The following is a 21758-nucleotide window of genomic DNA, read 5'->3' on the forward strand; positions in this document are numbered from 1 at the left end:
CTCATCAGTAGACTAGTAGATCTGGTTTCCTCGTGCTGTCCAATTAGGCTCGTCGTCAATCTTGCTTCGCTTTTGCCTTTTGCATCTGCTTTTATATTATCATCTAGCAGCTCTTTTCTTTTGTATGTAGCGGTGAGATCGAATGAGATGGCAGCTAAAGCCCTCTATCTGCTGTAGTCTATTATTCTTAACCAGGCCCTCGATCTGGCTCTTCTTCTAGCTTTGTAGCCGGTAACTGTGGAGACTTGGGAGTTTTTTTTTGAAGTTGTGGCCATTGCTGATACGTGTTAAATTCCATTGGCAATTCTTCTCCATTGGCAACTGCAGATTAAGTCAGTTGTGGCCTTTGATCTGCCCCCACTTCGTGGAAGAAAGCTTTGCATTGCAATAGTAGGTCGGTGACTGTAACCTTGATTCCAGTGAATTTCCTCCAACGCCATTCCAGTCCCGAGGATAAGAAGAGAAGGTCAAATTCTTGCATCCACAGCATGCATGTGACCAAAATCTTAGGCCACAAGAGAATTGTCACCATCTATAGAGCAGGGAAAAACTTTCCGTTGGAAAACTGCCGGAAAACACACCTTTCAGAATGCTTTAACAATTCTCTATACAAATTGAATCAAACAAAAAATTCAAACACTGTCACATGAATTGATAACCAATTCAAATCATGTTTGTCCTGGATTTAAAACAACTTTCAATTGGATCAACTAATGTCCCTAAAAATTTATAGGAATATCCGCCATAACAAGAATAATAAAAGTCCAGTTGAGGCCTAAGAGAGAAAATGAAAGTTGTCACATGAAATGACAAGACTTTTAATTGGTAGTTTTTGAAATAATTAAATAACTTTCAAACCATTGCTCAAATGAAAAAGTTCCTGAAACAAAAGTTGTAGATCTCGAAAAACTGAACAAAGTTGGTATTCAAAAGTTTTTCATTTGATCTCGGGAACAGTACGAAAATCACAACGGACATCATTTTCCGGTCGAAATCACCGAAATTTCGGTCGAAATCACCGAAATTTCGGTCGGAATTCACCGAAATTTCGTTTTTTGAATTTGAATTCTCTTTCCGTTCGGAATTAGCGAAATTCGGCGAAATTTCGGCCGAAATTTCGTTTCCGGCAAACGGCGGGATTCGCAAAAAAAACGAAAAGGTAAACCCTGGTTGGTAACCGCCGGCCGTGTCGCGCCACCGGCCGGCACCCACCCGGAACAGCAGGTACATGCATGCGCGCCGGTGGGCATGCATGCAGGGTGCTCACATCGATGGTTTTTTTTTTCTTTTTTTGCTTGCCACATTCTCGTGCGGGTGGCCCGTCCGCCGATGGCCGATACACCCCCAAGACTAGACCCCAACTTGTTACTTGTCTAAAACAGACAGGTCCTCACAGGTGTACTCCTGACAGCTTGGTAATAATCCTGTATTTTTTTTTTGTTTCCAAAAGACGGTTCAAACGCAAACAATCTCATACACGTGCTACTCACGCTCATTCCCTTGAGCAGAGGCTAGCGTTCTGAACTATATATTCGGCCATGCATAGTCCGCCGAAACCGGCAAATGGACATACCGGTAATCCAATATTTTTCAGATGACATTCTTTTTTTAGATTTTCATATTTCTGTCAAAATTTATCTAAAGTTCGAAAACTGTGGCTAAAGTTCTGGCTGGTTATCCGTGCTGGCCAAATGGCAAGGCCGCATCGGATGCCTATATCATTCGTTCAAAACGCATGGCCCTTCTGCAGTAGTTGAGGTAATAACTATTTTGTAGAAATTTCAATATATATAATTGTAGAGAATTTCACGTGACATTTGTATAAAAAGTGGACAATATTTTTCTAAAAAAATAGCGGAGAGCGCCCACATTCCTATAAACTTGAGCGCCAAATTTTGAAAGAATTTAGTATTCTTATAAAATAATGAGCGTCATTGCTCATTCTTTTTCTCTCCATGATACGTTCGATGGTTTTAAGTTTTAACCAGAGGCTTGAGGGAGAAGAAAGAGAGGCGGAGGAGATGGGGCCGGGATAGACCAAAGACAAAAGCAAAAGATAATCGAGAAAGGAAAGAGATGTGGCGAGCATTCCTTGCCCTCCCCCTTGCTTTCCACTTTATATCAGGCACCATATGAATTGAAGGGAAAGAAAGATGGCCAAGGTTCGTGGCGCACACGGCCGGGATCCCTTCTCGCAACATATCAAGTCACGGGGATCCGCTGGCTAGATAGAGTACGTAGGATAACATGTAGTACCAGTAGCTGATGCTGCCTACTTGGAGAGACATGCATGGAGGAGGAGGCCACCAAAAGGAAAAACAACCATCCAGGCTTATATATGCCTGGGGTCGTATCCACCAAAGCCACCCCCGGGTCCGGCCCCAACGTTAAAAGCAAAAGCTATACCGGCATCTTTGAAAAGACCTTAGCTAGCGCTAGTGGGATATATGGCTTTCAGGAGTGATACGTATGTCGGTGTATATATGCGTTTTTCGGTGAATCAACTAGTAATATAGTTGTGCATATACCAACAGTTAAAACTAGAGTTTGGATTGGAACATAATTGGTCTCATTTTATTTATCCTATTCTATTTGAAATAAATTGTTTTATAGATATTCTTATCTGAAGTGTCATTTTTAATTTATTGACAACTCATTTATGTGAAAAGAAGTAAATGTGAACAATTAAAATTATAGTTCTTTGAGTGGGTACAACTTAGGGCACACATGACACAGGCTACACCACACTCACACCATACGCACACGTCCTATATATGCACACACTACATGAGAGATTGGTGGGTCTACAACCCCCAGTGTAAGGGAAATGCACAGTACCATCATTGAACGCGCATGCGAGTGTATGCGTACCCTAATCTAGAGGGGAGCACTGGGAAAAAATCCAGATGAGGCCCCCGCGTTAGCCTCAGCGCTCAAACGCGAGTAGGCAGCATGAGCCCCAGCTCGGCTGACCAACCGAGCAATGCTCGGTTCTCAATTAAAATTATAGTTACCGTTACAAAATCTTATGTCCACCTTTCCATTTATGGATCTGGGCGGAGCTTAAGGGGGTTTTACAGTGTTTGTGTGTTCATATTTTATCTTCATCCATTGATGGCACCAGTTAGCAATATCTCAAAATAATGAAACTCATATAGTTTCAGAACAACAGAAAACTAAAACTCATCTAAATTTAACATCAACAAAAGAATACAGACGGTTGATGTTTTTTTCTTGAATTAAGTAACTTGGAAGGAGGGGTGATCGGTGAAATATATATATATTTTTTTGAAAGATCCTAAACCTTACGGTTCAGTATATATTAATAAGAAGAAGAGAATTGATCCAGTTTATAGGTAAACCGGATCCGAAAACCAAACATCATAGCTACAACACCTACTGCTACACCTACAACTAAAGCCGATCAGATTGGGACATCGACGGCACCGCACACTGGTCGGTTGGATTGGGGCATCAACACAACCACTCTGCTACCCAGGCCGGATTGGGACATCGACCTAGGCCTCAACTCATTTAGCCCTGTCGGATTGGGTCGTCGACAAGAGCCGCTACACTGCTACACACCATGCTCGGCCGGATTGGGTCCTCGACACGAGCCACTGCAACACAAACAACAATTTTTTTTTCTTTTTTTTATGGAAAAGGAAAAAGAGAAAGAAAGAAAGAAAAAGATGCTGCTTCCATAGCCGAGTGCCTACTACCAGGTTTGGTCCGCGCTAAAGATACTCGTCGTCGCCTTCAAGAAGGAAATGACGCCAGTGGCGCCATCGACGCCGTCCCAAGGAGGGATGAGTTTTCACTCGTATCGTCCACGGCGCAAGAGACGGCCGGCGCCACCAGCCCCACCACCACGATGCTGCTGGTGAGCCACTGCACGGTCACATCCAGCGGCACCACCACGGTGACGTGGGAAAATGCACGAGCAAATCGCTGTCGGCACACACCACCACGGCATCGTCGACACACCGCTGCGCAGAACACAAGCACCGCTGGAAGCCGAGGCCAAGCCGCGTCCCCACGCGGCCGTTGCGAAGGGCCAGCAGCGGACACCGACACCGCCGCCGGACCGGCGTCACCACCGGGCCGCACTAGCATGGCGCCCCTGCGAAGCTAGGCCAAGCCAGCCGCGGAACCGCCGTCGATGCCGAGCCATGTCGCAGTCGCCGCCGAGCCATGTCAGCAACCGCCGTGGTCGCAGGGCCGTGTCACGACGGACACCAGGCACCGCCGTAAAGGTGGACGCGTTAGCCGCGGCCGCAACAGCCGCCGCCGGCCACGCCGAGGAGCCTGCCCGCCGCGAAGCCCCGACACGCCCACCGGCATGCCGAACAGAGCAGCCTCGCGCCCACGCTGTACAAGCCCGGAAAGCACAGATCCGTCATCCACACATGCGGATCCGGCCTTCCCCCACGCAGATCTGCCCAACTCCGGCGGGAAGCATGCCGCCGGCCATGTCCACGGCGCAGTAGGAAGGAAGAGGTTGGGAGAGGATGGAAAGGAGAGGGGCGAGTTGATGACCTCACCGCCGCCCTCCTCGTTGCTCGCCGGACTTCCGGCGGCAACTCCGGCGACGGCGAGGGCAGGGTGAGGAGGAGGCTGAGGCGGGGGACGGGGAGCCACTCATGTCGCCCAGCAGGACGACGCAGGGGCAGTCACATCCGGTGAAATATATGAAATATATACCACTGACGATGGTATATCCTGTATACAGGAGAGTTAATTATTTCAAACTTTCATTGGGTGATGAAAAGGGAGACTGTATAGAACTATCTCAAGGCAAGGGAATTTTTTTTTGGTGCGTAGTACCCGTGTTATCATCTCTGTTAGTATGTATTTCGAGTTAATAGGGTGAATAGATTTAGACATAAGCCAGCGGTGCATTGGCCGTAGAAGATCCCGGGCATTCACCTGCGTCAAGGAAGAAATTTTACGAATTTTGACCTCTGCCGAAAGGCATCCCATGATCTCTTGTTGTCAAAATCATCGCCCCTGTACAAAATGCACCGTGTGGCCCAACGGTTTAGTGGAAGTTACCAGAAAAATTCAAAGTTACTGCAAAGTAGAAACAAAAAAAGAGGACTGACGACGACCTGTAGTGGTGATCAGAGTTGCGCCAGCACACAGTAGTTGTCTTCAAAGCTAGCTGTTTGTCCCTTGAGCAGCGCATATAATCCGTACTTCCGGATCCACACGAATACTCCTATGTGCCTTAGAAATATGACGTCAGCTAATTTGGTACTTAACATTTGGTTTTTACTTTTTACTAGGTAGTATTTACTTAACCAAAACATAAGTGACAGCCGTTTTGTTACTATATCTTAGGTGAATTCTCATCAGAGAATATATAGAAATGGCACCCAAGGAGACGTAATAATATATAATTTTGGACCAGCTATCACTTGTTTGAGTAACAAAACTTTAGTACATGAGATACCGAAAATTCACTAAACTCCAATTTCTAAAGTCAGTACGTACCTCTAGGTACCATCTCAACAACCACAAAAACTTCTTAGTAAACAGTTAAGTTTAAGATTGTAGCTACAGTTTTTTTTAAAACTGATAGATGGTGGAAAGCAGGGTGGAACATGGAAGCACGTACGTTAAAATACATTCCTAGCATATGCATGGGCACCTCTTTTTGTCCATTTGACAGCTTGATATACTCCTGGTTGCTGTTTGTGCGTTCATTTTCTTTTGAATAATAGACATTGTGCATAGATTGTGTGTGGAGCAAAGTAGACCAGTAAACTTGTAGCACAGTGCCACCCTAGACTAGATCGATTAGGCCGAACCACCTATTGCAATTTTGCAAACAAAGTACTTTGGTCTTGAAAACCTAATGCAAAGGTACTAGTGTAACATTTTTTTTTTTGACAAATACAGTTTCCTGCTGGTACCCTTTTTTTTAGAAAAAAGTACAACATTCACATTAACATGGCATGTTTGATGTTTCATTCCATTATCCGGATTTCAGAAAGACCACTGCTGGGACCATCATGTAGATTCCTCCGGAGTTTTCCCCTGGCGCGTTCCACATGAAACGCCTTGCCCTGCTGCTCGCATTGATGCGAGCCGTTGCCCTGTCGCCTGAAAAAGGCATGCCGGCCGGGCGCCCGGTGTGGGCGACATGGCGCCGTCGTCGGCGACCCGGCCGCCTGCATGCTCTCACCGACGACGCCGTCGCCATGCCGTGCATGCACGGAGGAGACGGAGGCGCGCTTGGCTCTAGCTCCGCAGAATGGCATGGGCACTTCCTTGAATGCCATGCGTCCATGCACCGGCCGGCGCCGGCGCCGGGGACGGAGACGAGTGCCCATCCGGCGTGTGCAGTTGTCTCTTTCGCCTGCCATGGCCATGGCCTCCGACCTGCATCGTTGCCACCGCCATGCTCTTAGCTGCAGCTTCATTCAGAGAGAGAGACGGATTGAGAGTTGACAGAGACGTAAGGGGGCCAGTGAGGAATTTTTTTTTCAGAGAGAGAGAGAAGAGGAAGTTATCCCTCTGGAAAAAAAAATCAATTCAGCAGTGAGACGCTTACGTTTTCCGGGCTGTATTAGCATCGGGCTGAAACAGTCAAGAAAGCCCATGAAATGTGGTCCCAGATTGCTGGGCTGATTTCGGCCCAGAGTGGAAAAGGCCGTCCAGTTTATTTTCATTTTTCCCCTTGTTTGGATCCGCCCGTTTGTTTACTCAAGAATCAGCATTCAGAAGTTCAGAGATAACAAAAGAACTCAAGAACACTTTAGAGAGGGAGGGAGGGAGAGAGAGAGGATTGACACAAATTTCGAGGCAACAAATCATAAATATTTATGAAACAACCAAGCAATTCATATATTTCATCATATGGTTAAACAACAAGAAACTGAATACAAATACATAGACATAATAATAATAATATAGTCTACTCAACCGGATCAACAATTCAGCATACATAATACGCGCAAAATATATATTGAAATAAGATTAAGCAAAGAGCAGCACTGCAATGGCATGCAGTGCCGCCCATCGATCTCTTCCTCCCAAATGTGCAGCGCAATAATCCATAGGTAGCAGAACGACGAGAGAGAGCCCGATCGGCCGGTCGCCGGCCGGCCGGCCGGACGGTCGGTCGACGCACTTAGTGGAGGTAGTAGGCGAGGAGGGAGACGAGGATGGCGGCGGGCGCGGCGGCTAGCGCGGGCGCACCGCTGCTGGCGGTGGGCCCGGCAGTGCCGGCGGCGCCGCCCGCCGCGGCGCCGGCAGGGGCGCCGGCGGCCTCGGACGACGCCTCGGCGGCCTCCGGGGCGCCGGCGGCGGCCGCGCCGCCGGCCGCGGCCTCGGAGGCCAGCACGGCGGTGGCCAGGGCGGCGACGACGAGCGCGGTGAGGAGGATCCTCTTCATCTCCATCTCACTTGCTCTCCGGGGGCGGGCGCGGGACGTACAGCGGCGGGAGGGGTGGTCCGGTGGTGGCCGGCGGCTGGCTTGATGACTTGCTGCTGCGGTGTCGTTGATCGGGCGCGGCGGCCTGCCTCTCTCGGTCGGTCGGGCGGCGAGGGGTTTATTAGTTTCTTGGCTTTTATTGAAGGCTGTGGAGCTCTCGGTTGCTTCTGCGGCGTTGAGAGGAGGGGGAAGATGAGGGCTTTATAGGGTGCGGGGTTGCTGGGCGCGCATGGTTTGGCGCGAGAGTAGGGGCAGGGGAGGGTTAATTTTGGGGTAGTATTCTGCTAGGTGATCGGAGGCTTCTCCACGTGGATGGTGGAGCCCCATTTGCGTCTGCTCGTTTCTGTGTGCAGCTGCAGAGATGCCGATTTCTGCTAGATGGTTACCGTCCAACCAATCGCAAATTAAGGGCATATGCACCGTGTAAAAGTTTTTTTTTCACGTTGGCAACTTTTTTTTCATTAGCCATTCGCACTCTAGAATAGCCATCCAAAGTTTTTGGTACAAAGAAAAAGAAATCTCGAATACTCCTAAAAGATGGTTTCACATGTGTAGATCATAGTTTTGAACCCAATAAACCATTGTCCATTGTATCTAAATTTTGCCTGGCACTGACACTGATAACACTGACCTTTATCATATTATTACCAATGCCGACTTCCTAACTCACGGTGCACGGGTGTACGTATATCTTCTAAAACCAGCATCAAATTATGTTTGCATTGTGTTTCTCTGCTAGTTTCTAACACCTTTTTTTTAGCGCAATGCTGGTTTCTAACACCTTTAGAAAGCTAGGAATAGACTATGCCATAATGTATACAAAATGTTTGATGTTGAAAAAGAAGTACAATTGACCTTCAAAGTAGGAGAATGAACACAAAAGCCCATGCAACCGAGTTTTAAAATTGAGAGCAAACAACATGAATAGCCCTCCCTTTTTCTCCCAAGTCAATCGCTACGGAACGATGCACCGACTATTCATGTAAACCATGTGATCCTACTTCTAAGGACAGTCCCAACCCAAAAACCATCAATCGGTTTCCATAGGTGCCACGTCATAAAGAAACGATATTAAGAAACTGCACAACCCAATGTAGTGTTTCTTGGTGTGGACCCAACCAAATAAACTATATCCCATTCTTTCATCTCTTTCCTCTCCTTGAGACTGACTGCCGCAGGCGGCGACGCTTCTCCGGAGCTCGCAGGGATGCAGCAGGGCCACTGCAGCACAGCGGCAGGCCACCTTCGAGCGGCCGCCCGTCCCCGGGCGCCGATACCCCTCCATTGCTGCATGCTGCTTCTTCTCTTTGCATGCTTTGATTCAACTTGCTCTACAGGAATCCACCGCTCTTTGGTTTGATTTCCCCACCTGAGTTTTGATTCGATACTACATGATTTGTGAGGCTATACTTCCATGTATTCGATTTGTACTGCGATGCTGCTGCAGCCACGACGACGTACGACTTGCACGGCGAGCTTTCCAGAAGCGCAGCGAGGGCAGATCCACGGTGCACGACGACGTCTCGCCTGAGAGGAAGGTCCTGGGCCTCCTGGCCATGGCGGCTGTGCGGCATGGCTTTGTGCAGCCCGTTGGTGGGTCCCGCATAAAAACGGGAAGAAACGAGGAATCGCCCCCAACGCGGAATCGTCAGTGTCTTCGCGCATTGGTAGACGAGTCGACCCAGTTTCGTGCATGAGAAACTGTCTCGTGTTTTTACTTTCTTTCCTCATTAACTCTAGTGCCACATCAGATTATTGCTGACATGGCACCTTATTAAAATCTATAGAAACTAGGTGAGGTGGAATTGGTCTACTCGCTAATGGAATTTCACGTGCCAAAGAGATGTATCTATGACTTTTCTTGTCCATGGAAAGGGTAATACTCACTCCGTCTTAAAAACAAAACCATTTTAAAAACAAACCATTATATGATTCAAAGTTTGCCAAAAAAAATATTTTACCTATATTTGTAGGTACATATGCATGCAACAATAAATTAGTACTAAATATAGCTAATAAATAGTACCAAATAAAGTTATTTTGTTAATCTATCACAAACGTCCTAGAATAATCTGAGTTTTGTTTGGATGGAGGGCGTACGTGCTATGCGCGCATGCTAACATGCTATAATGATTTGGACCGTTCGAGTTGGCACAATTCGGTTTGCCGACAGAGTTGAAGTTTTACAATTTTTTCTCTAAAACTAGATATTAGTTATGCACTTATGCTATGGTATCCTAAAATACTACTAAAATATTACTCTTACGCACGTGCCCTTGCATTGTGTATGCGACCAATTGGAACATTTATTTACAGGCAGAACGAATTTCATGACTATTACACTAAGTAAGTATTTGTTCTTGACAATTTTTTAAATAGCGGGCTATAAAATTTAGCGCTACCTTCTAAAAATACCAGTATTATCTGTTATAGCCCGCTAAATTCCGCTATAGTGCCCTATAGTCTGCTAAATTCCGAAGGGGTGTTTCTCTAAAACTGCTATAGTGTTCTATAGCTGGCTATTTAAAACACCTGATTTTTGAATAGAAAAACTAAGTACTATTTGTCCTATCAGAGGTATAAAAAATTATTTCGCACGCCTGGATAGAAGAAATGTTTTGCCTAGGACTTAGATGGCCCATGGACCAACGGCCCAGTCCACGTGAAATGGGCGCCCTCACATCTGAGTCGCACGCATATATTGGTCGTCCTCGGACCTCGGTGTCGCCCAGAGTCGCATCGCACAGACCAGGGAGGGAGGAGAGGTGGCAGCGAGCCAGCGAGAGGGACAAAACCCTTCCCCGTCGCCGTCCGCCTCGCGCCGCCGGCGATCCAGCCCGCCGGGATCGGCTCCGAGGTCGTTCTACACCGACCCGTCCTCCCCGCCCCGGCGGAGATCCGGGCCGCTGGAGACGCCCCCGGTCTAGGGTCGAGGTTCGCTGCCCCCACCGCCGCCTCCGGCCCAGGGTTTTGGAGCTGCCGGGTCTCGAATCGCGGAGGTATGCATCCCGGGTTCCACGCCCCCATACCTACATGCTTAGTCGTCACGACGTGGTTTGATCGGGAATTTAGGGTTTCGTCGTAAGTTGGTTCATAAGGCAGACTTTAGCAAAAAAAAAAAAAAAAAGACTTGCGATTTCGCACCGTGATTTGTGTGTTGAGGGAGGGAGGTGTTGCCCGCTTAGATCTCTTATGGCGGATTGCGGCTGATTAGTTCGACCTGCTTCATTTTTACGGCCTTCTCGTGCTTAAAGCAGCCTTTTTCCTATGTGCGGGAATAGATGTGTCATTTAGTGGCACGTTTGGGAGTTCTAGGCCTTTTAGCAGTGTAGTGAACTAGTGATTTGCCATTCTGGCGATATATGCTCCATTTCGCTTGTTGATGATGCCTAAATCATGACGTGCAGTGCAGTGGCTTGCTGGATTGTTTTTTTTTCTGTTGCTCTGTTTTATGTATGATGATTTTATAAGCCACCACAGTATTTTTCAACCATTCTTGATTTCCCAGACCAGTGTTGATATCTACTCGCACCCGATTCGCTCCCATGTTTATCTCTTGTCCCGCGCCTGCGCCACGGCTTTTAGGTATTTCTTTGTCGCTTAGCTATGCGGAGGCGGGCTTATTGCTGCATGGTATTATTTATTGCACGAGAAAGTTTCCTTTGGTGGTCCTTAGTGTGTCCGTTTCAGCTTCGGAGATGTAATTATCATTTCATTCACTCCTCTTCTATTTGGTTTCTGTGTAGCTTAGTAATGTTGTTGGGTAGCTTTCCCTACATGGATTACCTTCCAGAGTTTCAATTAATATAATAATTAGCTAGAAAATTTCAGCTTTAGTATGTAAGTTGCTAATATTGATTTACTCTACGTGTTGTTTCCTTCAGTTAGGTAATGTAGTTGGCTAGCTTTGTCTTGATGACCTGCCATAACCTATTTCATTGGAAATAGAAAGAAAGTCAATCTTTAGTTCTATTAAAGAAATTGGTTATTGGTTACTATTGTTTAGCTGCTTTCTGTGGTATATTACTTCTGTTTAGCTCAGTGATGCGGTTGTCTTGTTTGCGAACTTAATTCCCATATTTGTTAACCTTGAAAGTGTTGATATCTATTCTCACTTGATTCTCTTGCTTGTTTATCTCGTGTCTCATGTCTGCTCCTCTGCTTTTCAGTATTTCTTTGTTAAGTAGCTATATGGTTGTGGTGTTATTACTGCATCATATTATTTATTGCACGGAAAAGTTTACATTGGCAGTGATTATTGTGTCCATTTCAGCCAGTATTGTTTCTTTTCCTCCTCCCGTATTTGGTTTCTGTGCAGCTTAGTAATGTTGTTAGGTAGCTTCACTACATGGATTGCTTTCCTTAACTTTAATTTATAATAAGTAGCTAGACAATTTCAGCTTTAGTATGTCGTTGCTAATAGTGGTTCTCTTTGTGTAAGTTTTCACTCAGTTAATTAACTAGTTGGCTAGGCTCAAACTTAACGACCTGCCATATATTTTACCACTTTAAATAGAAAGCACGGTTGTATGGTTATGTTAATGAAATCTGCTAATATTGTTATGCTGTTTTCTGTGGTACATTGTTTCTGCTTAGCTCTGTGATGCAGTTATCTAGTTTTGATAACCATTGTTCTTAAGGCCGTCGCCTAGGTGACAAGGTGCTCCAGGAGGGCTGGATGTCCTGGATTACCTTGCCAAAAGCAGTGAGGATTGACGCTTATGCTGTCCATTTCGGATTGCGGATGAATAGGAAGGGGGCGCGGAGGTTGATCTGATGAGATAGTGCAGTGAGTGGAGGAGGGGTGGGAGGGATGAGGCGTAGTGGTTGGCGACATCACACAGGAGAGGGAAAGATGGGGCACCAAGCAAGGTAGAGTTGTAGTGCTGCTGGGGAGACAGGGAGGATTGGCGCTGCTTGAGCGATAGGAAAGATTGGTGGTGCTGTTTCGGGCGAGCCTGGAGCGGCACTTGATCAAACCTTATCAATTGGAAGAGTAGGGATGTATGAGCTGTTAGGTGTGCTGGGCCATCAACATTCCCTTTAGGTTCACTCTTTTCTCCCTTTCCTTTTCCTTTCTTCTTCTCCACTACCCTTTTCAGTTTCTGAGATTAGTACAGTGTCGCCTCGCCTTGCCTCATAAGTACCTAGCTTTTGACAGGGGTGGGCCAGCATGCCTCGCCTTTGCGCCTTAAGAAACTGATGTTAACGTAATACTCCATCCTATGTATTATTTGTTATAGTTGACTAGGCCATGCTATCTTTAGGTTTTATTAATGTATATACCTGGAACATACTAGTAATTATTTGGTTCACGAATATACTGTTTTATATGCTGCCTAAGAGCAGCTAATTGGGTTAGACGACAGATAGGTAAAAGGCAGGAAGTTGCCTGGGCAGGCTAGGTACTGGCCTTTCAGATTATTACTTTTGTCTTTTGTACTGATGTGGTTCACTACATTTTGCTGCATTTGTTAGCTACCATTATGTTTTTCTGTTGTGTATGTCAAATGTTCATCTCTCTGATTTCTTTAAACCCCAAATAGTAGATGAACATGTTCTGTATCTATATATCAGTCTCCTATTGTGCTGAAACACTGAAGGTTTTTTGGTTGCATGATTTGTGAGCAGACCACTATGGTGTAGTAAAGCACTTGCGTATGCGACAAACGTTTTTTTTCTTGCACAAATTTGTATGACACATTTCTGTGGTTGTGAATGAAGCAGTTCCATGTAGGGATGCATTTAACAATACATTATTTAGATTCTTTTTGCTGATTCTCTGATTCTTTATAACTGGAAGCAGTACTTCTCTATTTGGTTAGAACTTGGGAAATATTTTTGCAGATTTTTTTATTTGGAACTATATTATGCAAGTTGTTTGAATAGTTTATAAGACGTAGTGCAATGTTAGCTCAATATTTTGCTTTTAATGTGCAATGCGTTCATGTTGTGAGTGTAGAGTGACTGCCATGCATTGGTAACTTGCTGTCATATCATCAAGTTTTTTTATAGCAAAGTGTACTTAATCGTTTCCTGAATACTCGTAGTTACATGCAAATTCTTATTGTTCGATTTCTGTTTTCAGCACTTGGGCATATTTAGCATGTAAGCTTATGCATTTATTTGTGCAGGCTTGACATTTGACTGGCAGAATTTAGCAAGTTTTAGCAATGGGTTTTGATAATGAGTGTATCTCGAATATTCAATCCCTTCCTGGTGAATATTTCTGCCCTGTTTGCCGGACACTCATATATCCCAATGAGGCTGTACAAACTCAGTGCACACATCTCTATTGCAAACCGTGCTTGTCTTATGTTGTGGCAACCACCAAAGCTTGCCCTTATGATGGCTACTTGGTGACAGAAGCTGATTCCAAGGTATGCTTATTCAATGTTCACATATATGAAGTAGTGGTGCTCCTCTTACGCCTATTTTGCAATATGCAGCCTCTGATGGAATCAAATAAAACCCTTGCTGAGACAATTGGCAAAGTCACAGTCCATTGCCTGTATCATAAGAGTGGCTGCCAATGGTATGGAACGCTATCTGCATGTGTCACACATGGTACTACCTGTGCATATGGGAACTCCCCTGTTATTTGTAATCGATGTGGGACACAAATCGTGCATCGCCAAGTGCAAGAGCATGCTCAACTCTGCCACGTATGTCCATGTCTTCAATAACTTCGTAGCATGTCTAGAACTGTGTTGTTTGTAATAGTTCCTTTTTTAACTTATTTGTTATTTGCAGGGCTTACAATCTCAAACTCAACAAGCTGATGGTACTCAGGCACAGCCAGTAGCAGCAACTCAGGCAGTTACCCAAGATCCATCACCTGCTGCAGCTACAGCCACAACCCTGCCATTTTCAAGTACAGCCACAGCTGCAACAGATTCTGCATCAGCAACAGGAGGGGCAGCTGCACCAGGTTCTGCTTCACAAACTCCAACAGCTCAGCAGTCTTACCAGCAACAGCAGCTCCAATACTCACAGTACTACCAGCAGCAGCACCCTGGAAGCAACCCTTACATGCAGCAATATCAACAGTATGGCCAATACCAGCAGGTGTATCAGCAATATCCGCAACCTCCTTTGCAAGCACTGTCCCAGAACATGATGCATGGATCTGCACAACTTGCTTCATATGTTCAGCCTCAAGTGCAGTCCACCCAGTCACAGTACGTGATGCCATCCCAACCCCAAAGTCAGGCCCAGCTCCAACCATCGACAGGTCATCCACAGCTACAGCAGCATCCAGTTCAATCCCAACCCCAAAGTCAGGCCCATCTTCCCCATCTTCAAGTACCTGCAGGTCAGTCGCAGCCTCATCAACCAATTCAGCCAGCCCTTCAAGTTCCACAACTGCAACCACAAAGTCAGGTAGCTCTCCAAGTGTCTGCTCCCCAAGTACAACCTGCAGCACATACACCAGCTCCTACTCCAGTTGGTAATCAGCAATTTGCTAATACCTCTACGCAGGCAATGACTCCTCATGTGCAACCACATGTACAAGCCCAACCTCCACAACAGCAACAACATGCACACCTGCATGCTTTACCTCCACAGCAAAATCTTCAACCTCAGATGCAGCTAAACTCTCAAGCCCAGCTCGAAACTCCACAAGTGTCGCAGCAATCTTACCCACAACCTCAGGCCTATGCTCAGCAAACACATCATATGCATCCACAGAATGCTTCATACCCACAGCAGCAAATGCCACATGGTACTCTATTGCAACAAACTGTTCATGCGTCCCACCAACAAGCACCTATTTCTCAGCATCCTGCACTGATGCGCCCTCCATTGCCAGGCCAACAGCCAGGTATGCTGCCTCCTCAGGGAGTCCAACATGCAACACAAAATCAACAGCATGTTGGGTACTATGCGCAGTGGCCACCTATGTATTCTAATATCCCTTCCCAGGCACCTCAGCAAGGATTGTCTCCACACTCATCTGTTTCCTCACAATCAGTTCAACCATACCAGCAAGGAATGCCCTTATCACAACAGCAGGTGCATTCTCAACCTGGTCAGCCTTATACACAACAGCATGTTCCTGGCAATACTGGACATCATGTTCAAACTTCAGCTGGCAGACCTGCGAGTCATCTTGCACCGCCACAGCAATTTCAACATCAACAGCCAACAACACATAGAACTGAGTCACCTGCTGCTGGAAAACCTATTGGGCAGGGTTCTTTAGATCTCGAAACACATGCTTCAAAATCAGGGAAGTCAGAAAACACGAGTAATGCTGTTGATAATACTGCTGTTAGTGAAAATAAAAATAATGGTGCTGAATCAGCTGTCATGAGACCTACAATGACACAGTCATTTGGTGATGAAAACATGAACAAACATAATAGTTTTGGTGGTGTTAGAAAAGATGTAGGGCAAACTGGTATTGCATCGCACGGTGTAGATGGTTCAATTGGTAGGGATGGAATTTCAGACCGGGCATGCAATTTTCATGGTCCAGTTACACAGGGAGGTAAAGATCATAAGACTGAAGATGCATCTACTAATCATGGGAAAGGAGGATCATTTAAGCAGATTTCACAGAAAAATGCAGGGCCACTGGGCTCCTATGTGTCCCCAGGCATGGGACCACAACATCCATCTGGACCGGATAGAATGCTCCCTCAGCACATGATGCCTCCTGGTCATAAGCATGGTTTCTCTGAAAATATTCGGCCTCCATTGCAGCAACCGTATGGTTTGTTCCATTCTGGAATGACACCAAGGCCATCTGGAGAGAACCAGATTCAGATGCCAATGTCACAGTCTGGGGGTATTGATGGTATGATTCGGCCGCACATGGTTGGCTCGTTAGCTGGTCATCATGACGCAATGCTGCCTCCTTTTGTTGAAAATTTGGGCCATCCACCTGTAAGTGGAAGACATGAAGAGTTGTTCAACACTTCAGGGGAACATCTCAGGTCACGTGCAGCATATCCTGGTAGACATGACAATATGGAAGATGGTCTAAAGCAATTTCCAGGGCCAGCCCATCTGGATGGTCAGGGCCTGCAAAGTGGTTCTAGAGCTTTTGAGAGAGGTTTAGATAGACCTGATGGTTTCCTTGATTCATTACCAGGAAGGCCTCCATTTCCAAACCAGAGAAGTCCATTTCCTGTAGGCTTGCATGAGGATTTTTCAAGGAAACCAAATGCTACTGTCGGTCACCCTGCACCTGGTGCAGAATTTGATCATCACAGGACTGATGGAATGCCTATTTTCAGAAACCCAGGTATGGATTTGAAATGAAATGCATAATTTGTGCTTGACTTATTAACTAAACGTGTGGGAGACTTCAAAGGCAGCAGGTATTTTGGTTCCATGAATGATATGCCAATGATGGTCTTTATTGAATGTGAATGGTTTTCAGGTGCATTACAAGGGATGAGTGGTGGTCCTCATGGTCCCCGAAAAGACCAGTTTGGATCTGGTACCCTTCCTGGGAATTTACAACATTCTTTTGGGGGTCCAGAGTTCCCTCCTACTCGTTTCAACCATGGTGATTCTTTTCCTTCCACAAACCTACATATTGCTGGTTGGGTGTGGGGAACCCTGTGCACATGGTCATTTCATTTAACTGAACCTTCTAGCCACCATTTTGCAGGTCACATGCATCCAGGTGATCCTAATCTTGTTGCTGACTATGGGCATCATGGTTTTCCAACAGAATCAGCGCACTTTGGTTTGGTGGGTCATTAGAGCTAGTACACGATTTTTTTTGTTAAAATTCACTGTACTTACCATTTGCTATTATTAGCACTGATTATGTATTATTTAACCGCTAAGCTGTTGTTTTTTGTTCTTTCTAGGCTGGACCCTTTATAAACAGGAATGTTGGTTGGTGCAGAATATGCATGTTTAACTGTGGGAGTGCAGAGAACTTGGATCTGCATGTACAGACAATGGAACATCAACAATGTGCGATGGACATTGTCCTGAAAATGAAGCAAGATGTTGCAAAGAGGCAAAAGCTGTGAGAATTTTTAACTAATTTGATCTTGAGTATCGTAAGTTAAGCATCTCCCTGTTTATAAACGCCGAATTCACCTCATACTCAGGAATTATGGAGGTGCCAAGTCATTCCACAACAAAAAGGTAGCTGGGAAGGGGCACTTTCGTGGAAATAGGCGTTAGCTGGTTCAGCGCTTGATGTGATTTTGAAGGTGAGTTGTGGTTCTGTTGTGATCCACAAGGACAGCCATTTTGTCCCTTGGTTCAGTTGGTTACTTGCAAATCTTTTTTGCCAGGTTGCTGCTGATGCTTATGGACGTTTTAAAGGCAAATGAGGATTGAGATCTCTTCAGACTTGTTGTTCATGCAGTTCAGCACATTTGAAGTGGAACTTGTAATGGTCCCAAACTTTTGTTGCCATGTTGGTCTGTAGAGTTCACATGCCTTTATGGTTTCTGTGGTTACCATTTTGGATGTTCTTGGAATGGTTAAATTGCTAGTATCTTTTACTCTGCTATATGTGTGATAATACATAACTACTGCATCTTTCAACTAGACTCTGTTTTCATATGATGGCAACTTCATACTAGTACACCACACTGAAAATTTTGCAAAAAGATTGGTAATTGAACTAATATTCAGACAGCCATAAAATGGAAAAATTTTGTTGGAAATTTTTGATAAGGCGCTTATGGAAAATTGTTTCTAGTGCTTCCAGTGTCTGAAATTTTGACTAGTTTTGCATAGATTAGATCTCAAAACCTGAATCATATAATTTTAAGGATTGAATGCTGTATACTTTCTTAATGAATTACTTATCACAGAATCAGCTGTTGCCAAAAAAAGGAGGACAATCTGCTGCAATCCTGGTTAAAACGTGGACTAGAGCTATTGACATGTCTATGTCATTGCACAACAACAATATACCTGCTCCAAACCTCCAAGCAATAGTCTCATTGAAATTGTTACTTATTCTTTTTGCCCGTGAGGGCATCCCTTAGTGTTAAAGGACGCTTGGAATGGTAGAAGGAAACACAAATATGAATAGGTTTGAGCTGGGACTTGGGGTGGGGGCACTGTAAGAGAGAATTGATGATGTCTGATTGAAATCAAATTCGGAACCTGCACATGCGGGTTATGCTATAATGTTCATGAAAGAGAGGATAGAAGAAAAATATATGCTTGGTTTTCATAAGAATACTGGTGAGTGAATCATGTATGCAGAGCTTACCCATACCAATGCTGGAGTTTTTGTGTCCCTTCTAGTTGGTTAGTTCCTGGAGGTAGTGATGGGTTTGAGTATTAGGTTTTGGGTTCAGAATGGGATCTCACTAGAATCCTATGGACACTAAATGCTATGAATGAAATACTTAAGTTTGTAATTAATTCCAGCAGGACACATGACTTGTTCAGTTATGTTGATGTGATTGTTCACATGTGATATATTTTGCTGCTGGTGGCCTCTTTTTCTAGATCGTTTCTTCCGTGGCGATCATTAAATCATTTGTCTTTGCTGTTTGTTTGCTAAGCAGAAACTGGAAAGTGTAGGATAATTTCCAGCCGAGGGCTCTTCTGTCATACTTGCATGCTTTCCTAATGATGGTTACGATGGCATGGTTTCCTAACGATGGTAAGGATGACATGCTTTGATAATGATGGTAAGGAAAGATATGTATTGAGCTTTTGTTACCATGCACTTTGAACTTTTGGCAAGAGTTTTCTGTTGTAGATTATGGCTGAAGTACTTAAGCCAGTGTATTGCCTGTCAATTTCTTGGACACTAATGGCTGCACTTTATGTACTTGTGTGAGGCCATCCTAAACTGCTATGCTTGTATGATTTATATTAAACAAAATGATATATGTTTATCTGTAGATGTATTTCTGTATACACTAACTAGTTTATATATGCTCATTCCATGGTAAGGAGTGACAGAAGGACTTGCTTAAACTTTTAATGAGTGCCGATTTGTTCTAGTGTGTCCCAGTGTATCATTTGATCACTTTGCAGCCTTTAGTTAGCTTGACCCCCCCCCCCCCCCCCCCCCCCAACATCAACATCATCAACAAAGCCTTTTAATCCCAAGCAAGTTGGGGTAGGCTAGAGTTGAAACCCAACAAAGACCATTATTCATGGTTCTGGCACATGAATCGCGGCTTTCCAAGGACAAATCTCTAGGTATACTCCAGTCTTTCAAGTCTCTTCTAATTGTTTCTTCCCATGTCTCTAGGTATAAACAAGTTAGCTTTACCCCCTCCCCCCCCCCCCCCAAAAAAAAAAAAAAAAGGTTGGAATCAATTTTCCCAAACTCGTGCTTATGGGTTTATCCAAACTACCCAGTAGGTAGCCCGCACGTGCAGCTTCTTTGACATGATTTACTGTGATTTCATAGAAGTGTAGTCAGACTTTAAGGTTATTTAGCAAGTTGATTGTATTGCTCAGAACAACTGAAATCTTAAGGTTATTTAGCATGTTGATTGTATTGCTCAGAACAACTTAAAGCTTTCTGATTGTAGCTGCTATAGTTTGGATATCATCAAGCTATTGAAAAGGCCCCATCCTTTCCCTTTTGCTGCATGCATGATTTGGTGATCAGCTGCCTGCAAATGAATTGTGCAGAGATTTACTCCCTTTGCTTGCAAATATGTTTTGCTTGAATCCATTAAGATGACCACCTACAGGCAGATATGAAAAAGTCTGATTAGATATGTGGTTGATTATCATGATAACTTAGCAATCGGCACGCTGAACTATGGGTTCACCAATGTTTTGGTGTACAGAATGGTGTGAAATTTTGAAAACCTTGCTGGCTGAATTTCCATTCAATTTCTGTCCAGTTTTGAACTAAAAGACTGGTCTGTTATAATCTTTTAGTTTGAAGCTGATGCACATTTGATCTTTTAGGTGCAGACTGGAACTAAAAGAAAACTAGTGGTAAGCACTGGTATAGACTTAGAGCTAAATACAAGCATTTGGTGTAGTAGATATTCTAAGGAGGTTTAGAAGGCATTATGTTGGGAGCGTTGCCATTGGTTTTCTTGAACCTGGGCTCCCTCCTGTTTAGATTCGAACTGTAGGATGGCTGGGTGCTGGTGCCATTTGTCACTAGTGCCAACAGTATTAAGGAATAATTTATGTTGCAACGTTAGTGTATCAATTTTGATACAATATTAACCTGTAGGACAATTATCCTCCAGTGAATTCTATGTACTAACAATTGGCAACTTAGTGATCTTGTTTGTTGTTCCATATCAATACAGATCTATGTTTCTTTGGCATCTATTTTGTTTTGTGTTACTTCTTTGGGATTCTTGTAGCAACTCAACTGATGCGGATGGAAGTGCCTGCCTACCCACTGCGTTGATCCAACTGACTGCCTTTGCTCATTTTCTGCCTGCATCCGATGTTTTTGACTCCACTGCACGTCATATTCCGGATGCTGAGTTCTTTGATGTAAAATGCCGTGTTTATAACACCCAACAATGTAAACAAATTTTTAATGGATTAAAACTTCATTTTTGATGATGTGTGCCTGCTAATTAATGTTACCTGCCGATGTAAAAATATATTCTTGTAATGTATTTTAAACATTTCTATGTCTGTTGTGTAAATGCCTTCTGATTAATGCATCCACCGGTGTACATAAATGCTTGCAGTATTCTGAAAAATTCTTGTAAGTTTTGTTATGTAACATAAGTTCCTTCAGGGATATATTCCTAGTGGACTGCTGATTGTAAGCAAATTCTTGTAATATATTGGACAAAACTAATCAAGTTCCATTCTTGAAGGTCTCTTTGACACTTTTTTGGCTAGTGCTGTACCCATGCGGCTCAAGCCGTCAGGTGATCATCCTCAACAAGTCTCCAGCTGGGCTTGCATGGTGGTGGCAGTTGTGCGGCGCTGCTGAGATGGGAGCAGATGGTCTGAGCGGTGAGTTTTGCTACAGAAGCGGAGCTGCTGAGACAGGATGATGTGAGTGACTGCCGTGGAAGGGAGGTAGAAGACGGCCGTGGGATCGCAGTCCGCTGGTTCAAAAATTCTAAGTGACGCGATGGAAACGTCTGAGCGTGATCTAGACAGCCTGTATTTATTGCTAAGGGCATAGATGAAATTTCCTATATTCTTACCATTTCTATTAATTTTTTTAGTTTTGCAGTGTTTAGCCATATACCTGTTCGATTTTGATGCGATGCGGTTCCCCTGTGTCTGAAACAGAGCGGGTGTAGTGCATGATGATATACTGGTGTGCTGTGCTTTTGCGAAGCCAAATGCTATTACTGAGAAGTCAGACTTACACTGTGCCTACAAATGACTGAAGCCAGATTCCTCGCTATCAGACACATAC

At 44.6% G+C, this 21758-nt stretch overlaps 1 protein-coding gene across 2 annotated transcripts; it reads left to right on the forward strand.

Annotated features, from left to right (window-relative positions):
• The first annotated feature begins 10167 nt into the window (after positions 1 to 10167).
• Positions 10168 to 21024, forward strand: LOC120671100 (AT-rich interactive domain-containing protein 1A-like). Of its 2 annotated transcripts, XR_005673508.1 has the most exons (10): positions 10170 to 10440; positions 13576 to 13821; positions 13891 to 14106; positions 14195 to 16694; positions 16833 to 16961; positions 17067 to 17149; positions 17272 to 17435; positions 17521 to 17625; positions 17710 to 17807; positions 18946 to 21024. XR_005673508.1 is itself a non-coding variant. In XM_039951339.1 (9 exons), exons 2-8 carry the CDS (start codon positions 13615 to 13617, stop codon positions 17594 to 17596), a joined length of 3375 nt encoding a protein of 1124 aa, XP_039807273.1. In that variant the 5' UTR covers positions 10168 to 10440; positions 13576 to 13614; the 3' UTR covers positions 17597 to 17625; positions 17710 to 21009. The 2 variants fall into 2 exon arrangements, 1 of the variants encoding a protein (XP_039807273.1); XM_039951339.1 differs by having other exon boundaries at positions 10168 to 10440; positions 17710 to 21009.
• The last annotated feature ends 734 nt before the right edge of the window (positions 21025 to 21758 follow it).

Source organism: Panicum virgatum, chromosome 4N (genome assembly GCF_016808335.1).
Source record: "Panicum virgatum strain AP13 chromosome 4N, P.virgatum_v5, whole genome shotgun sequence".
In the NCBI taxonomy this organism is placed as follows: domain Eukaryota; kingdom Viridiplantae; phylum Streptophyta; class Magnoliopsida; order Poales; family Poaceae; genus Panicum; species Panicum virgatum.

Bases quoted from the DNA above. Each gene is read 5' to 3' on its own strand.
- LOC120671100 (XM_039951339.1), top strand. From the start codon at position 13,615: ATGGGTTTTGATAATGAGTGTATCTCGAATATTCAATCCCTTCCTGGT. The intron at 14,107-14,194 runs GTATGTCCATGT...TGTTATTTGCAG, and splicing joins AGCATGCTCAACTCTGCCAC to GGCTTACAATCTCAAACTCA. The intron at 17,436-17,520 runs GTGAGAATTTTT...CCTCATACTCAG, and splicing joins GTTGCAAAGAGGCAAAAGCT to GAATTATGGAGGTGCCAAGT.